The sequence below is a fragment of the Malurus melanocephalus genome, unplaced genomic scaffold (genome assembly GCF_030028575.1).
Source record: "Malurus melanocephalus ecotype Western Australia unplaced genomic scaffold, MMel_1.1 scaffold_1098, whole genome shotgun sequence".
Taxonomy (NCBI): domain Eukaryota; kingdom Metazoa; phylum Chordata; class Aves; order Passeriformes; family Maluridae; genus Malurus; species Malurus melanocephalus.
In genome coordinates this window covers 26,003-29,985 of record NW_026624330.1, presented here as the reverse complement: position 1 = coordinate 29,985, position 3,983 = coordinate 26,003, and the positions used below count along the sequence as shown (strand labels likewise).

Here is a 3,983-nt window from a genome sequence, read left to right as displayed (position 1 = left end):
GAGAACAAACCTGTTTTTCTGTATTTCTGTCCACACCACCTCAAAAAACAAAACCCCCTGGACTTTTCCCATCAGGAACAAGCCAAGCAGCTCCGGAAGAGGAAYTGGGAAGCTCTGAAGAACATTCTGGACAACATGGCCAATGTCACCTACTGCACCACATGGTCTGAGGCACAGCAGTACCTCATGGACAACCCCACCTTTGCTGAGGATGAGGAGCTCCAGAGTATGGCCAGGGGTTCTTGGGTTCTTTTGGGAAGGAGGATTCTTCCTAAGCAGGAAAAATAACTGGATTTTCCTTCTTTTCTTGTTAGATATGGATAAGGAGGATGCACTGATCTGTTTTGAGGAGCACATCAGGGCCTTGGAAAAGGAGGAGGAGGAAGAGAAGCAGAAAAGTTTGCTGAGGGAAAGGAGGAGGCAGCGGAAAAACAGGGAATCTTTCCAGGTTGGTGGAATTTGGGGTTCTGTCCTGAATATGCCATGGAATATTATATTATTATATTCCATGTGGGKTTTTTTATTGCTGAGTGTTGTTTAAAGGGAGTGTTTAAAGCCTCAGGTGCTGGGTTGTAACATTTCCTCTGCTGTGTTGTGCCAGAAAGCTGGAAAAATAGAGAAAAGCCAGAGGGAATAGGTCTGGATGGGAAGGAAATGCAGCTGCAATATTGTAAATCACAGAGAAAAGCAGCAAGAAACAATATTAAAATCGATTTTTCAATTCTATTGGAACAAAGATGGAATTCCAGTTCTCCAAGCTGTCCATCCCAGCTGGTACTAAGCAGAGCTGTGAGGAATGGCTCCAAATTCCCATTCTCCTTGTGTTTTCCAGCTGTTTTTGGATGAGCTGCACGAGCACGGCCAGTTACATTCCATGTCCTCCTGGATGGAATTGTATCCAGCCATCAGCTCCGACATCAGGTTCACCAGCATGCTCGGCCAGCCTGGTAAGGAGGRGAAAAACTGGGTCCCTGTTGGCCAGACACAAAATAACAGATACAAACACACATMWACACACACAAAAARTAACTCTTTTATTTTGGGACAGGCCTCTTTTATCCACTTTAGCAACCAGTGCATACATTTGTGTCACACATACATTGGTCAGTGAGGCTGTCACCTTTTACTCATCAGCATAGGATTGGTAGGTGTGCAAAAGCTACAGTATTAGTAATGTTTATAATTGTAAGCCACCTGCATTATCAATTCTACATTCCAATCTCTTTTTCTTAACGCAGCCAAACACGTGGCTTTTTCTCTCATGCAAACTGTTAACACTCCTGCTACAGGGCAGGACACAGCAGTTTTCTCCTTTATTTTTCCTTTTTTTTTTTCCCTTTTTCCCCCTCTCCTTTTTCTATTTTGTTTCCTTTTTCCCTTCCCTTCCCTTCCCTTCCCTTCCCTTCCCTTCCCTTCCCTTCCCTTCCCTTCCCTTCCCATTTTTTCCCCCATTGCTTTTCCTGGTTTTTAATACCTGCAAATGCAGCTCTTTGGTTAAACCTAATCTGGGGCTTAACTAAACCCTCTCCCTCAGGATCAACTGCACTCGACCTGTTCAAGTTCTACGTGGAGGATTTGAAAGCTCGTTACCATGAYGAGAAAAAGATCATTAAAGACATCTTAAAGGTGAGGATTCCCTGGATCCATCTTTTCATTCCACATTTTGGAGCTGGGATTTCCTTTCTTGAGGGAATTCCTGATTTTCCTCACATCAAATAAGTGATTTTTTTCCAGGATAAAGGGTTTGTGGTGGAAGTGAACACTTCCTTCGAGGATTTTGTCACTGTCATCAGCTCCACCAAGAGAGCCACCACTCTGGATGCAGGGAATATCAAGCTGGCTTTCAACAGTGTAAGTATTAATTAATAAATTAATTAATTATCATCCATTAATTGGGATAGCTGGATAATTRGGATGGGAATTCCCTTCTCCAAACAGGCATTAGGGTTTATTTTCTAACTACTCCCATAATATTTGAGGAATATTTTAGTCATTTAAAACTTAAAGTTATTTGAAGTTACTATTTAAATATAATATTTATATTTATATAAATATAATATTTAAAGTTATATAAAGTTACTTATTTAACTGATTCCAGTTGCCAAAATAAAGCGGGGAGAGATAAAACTTAATCTGAACCATCAACATTCCCAAACTGAGAAATTCTGGGATAAGAATTAATACAAATAGAGAACATCACTTAAAGATTTCTCCTGATTTGTGTGTTTCTGTTATTTTGTTTCTGTTATATTTGGATTTTTAGGAACAGCAATTCGTGCTTGGAAAAGAAATAATTGAGTAATTTAAAATAAAAAAATAAAATATTAATTTTTTATTTAATAATTAATTTTTCTGCACTTAGTCACTTGGAAATGACAAGTAAATGAGACACAATTCTGTCCAGAAATGCCAATAAATGGAATTTTTTGCTTTGCATTTTGTCACGTTTGTTCCTTTGTCTCCCTGCAGCTCCTGGAGAAGGCGGAGGCGCGGGAACGGGAGAGGGAGAAGGAGGAAGCCAGGAAGATGAAGAGGAAGGAATCAGCCTTCAAGAGCATGCTGAAACAAGCCACACCCCCCATCGAGCTGGATGCAGTCTGGGAGGATGTAAGGATTTGGGAATTCCTTGGGAAAAAAATCCCCAAATTCCCAAATAGGCCCCCGCTAATCCCTTAAAAACCCCGTGTTCTCCAAGCTCTTCTTGGTCATGCTTGTGGGATTTGAAAAATCTCATCAAATCTTGTGGTTTCGTCAGGAAAATTTAGAATTTAGTTGGAAAAGCCTCATCATGGTACCTTTGAAATGAAAAAATCCTAAAACAAATGGAGGAATCCCAAAAATAATACCTCCAAAAAATCCCAAAACCCCCTCTCAAGTTAATTTAAATTATTTAAAATATAAATTTTGTCTTGAATAAAATAAGCTGGAAATCCTCTCCTCTCCACGGATAATTTATAGAATTTACGTTTTTTTTAAGCTTAAGTGGAATGTGCAGGAAAGACAGTGGAGTTCTCCATGTCTCCATGTTAGAGTTTCACTGAACTCTGGAAATTTGGAATTTGTTTTGAAATCTGGGACTAAAAGTTTAGCCTTGTACCAGTTCAGGGGCTTTTTCAACTGGTAAAAAGAAATCTAATTTTATTACCTTTTTAGTATTTAGTTTTATTTTTTATTTTTCTTATTTCTTATTTTTATTTTTCCTTATTTTTATTTCTTACTGGTTTAATTATTTCTTTTTTCCCCCTATAATTAATTTTATTATTGTTTCTATTATTTCTTACTGTTTCTATTTTTCTTATTTTTATTGATTTCCTATTATTTTATTAATTATTATTACTAATGCGTCTTAGTTTTCTCTTTTTTGTTATTTTTATAATTTCTTTATTTTTCCTTACTGGTATTATTATTTCTCATTGGTGTTATTATTGTTATTGCCATTATTATCACTGTATTACATTTTGTTATTTTATTCCATTTATTCTATTCTAGTATTTTAATAATTCAATCATTTATTCATTTAATTATTTTTAATATTATTTATGTCATTAATTTTCCTGACAGATCAGAGACAGATTTGTGAAGGAACCAGCATTTGAGGATATCACCCTGGAATCTGAAAGGAAAAGGATATTTAAGGATTTCCTACATGTACTTGAGGTAATTATCCCTTTATTTTTAAAATCATAGGAAAATTTTTAAAAATTCCTTTTCCTCTTAAATTGGGTTGAAAGGGGAAGGATTTCATGGAATTTTTCTTCCATAAAGTGATAACAGGAGATTAATTTGATTTTTTGCAAGTCCGACTTTTGGGGGTTTTGTTTCATTTTTAACTCCATTTTAACTTAAAATTTGAATGGATTTTATAATTTCASATTAGGCAGAGCAAGGAGTGGATTTAGGCCAGGCTTAACTTGGATCCAGGGAACAGATCYATGGAATCCATGTGTTTGTCCTTGCTCCTGGCTGCTTTTATTGCAGCTCCA

General features: G+C 36.8%; 1 protein-coding gene across 1 annotated transcript in view; it reads left to right on the top strand.

Moving 5' to 3' along the window:
- PRPF40A (pre-mRNA processing factor 40 homolog A) overlaps positions 1 to 3,983 on the top strand; it is a 21,128-nt gene that overhangs the window by 13,444 nt on the left and 3,701 nt on the right. The window contains exons 13-19 of the mRNA XM_057386921.1: positions 4 to 226; positions 315 to 448; positions 833 to 947; positions 1,535 to 1,626; positions 1,735 to 1,851; positions 2,470 to 2,607; positions 3,562 to 3,657. Coding sequence (XP_057242904.1) covers positions 4 to 226; positions 315 to 448; positions 833 to 947; positions 1,535 to 1,626; positions 1,735 to 1,851; positions 2,470 to 2,607; positions 3,562 to 3,657 — 915 coding nt within the window. The remainder of the gene's footprint in view (positions 1 to 3; positions 227 to 314; positions 449 to 832; positions 948 to 1,534; positions 1,627 to 1,734; positions 1,852 to 2,469; positions 2,608 to 3,561; positions 3,658 to 3,983) is intronic.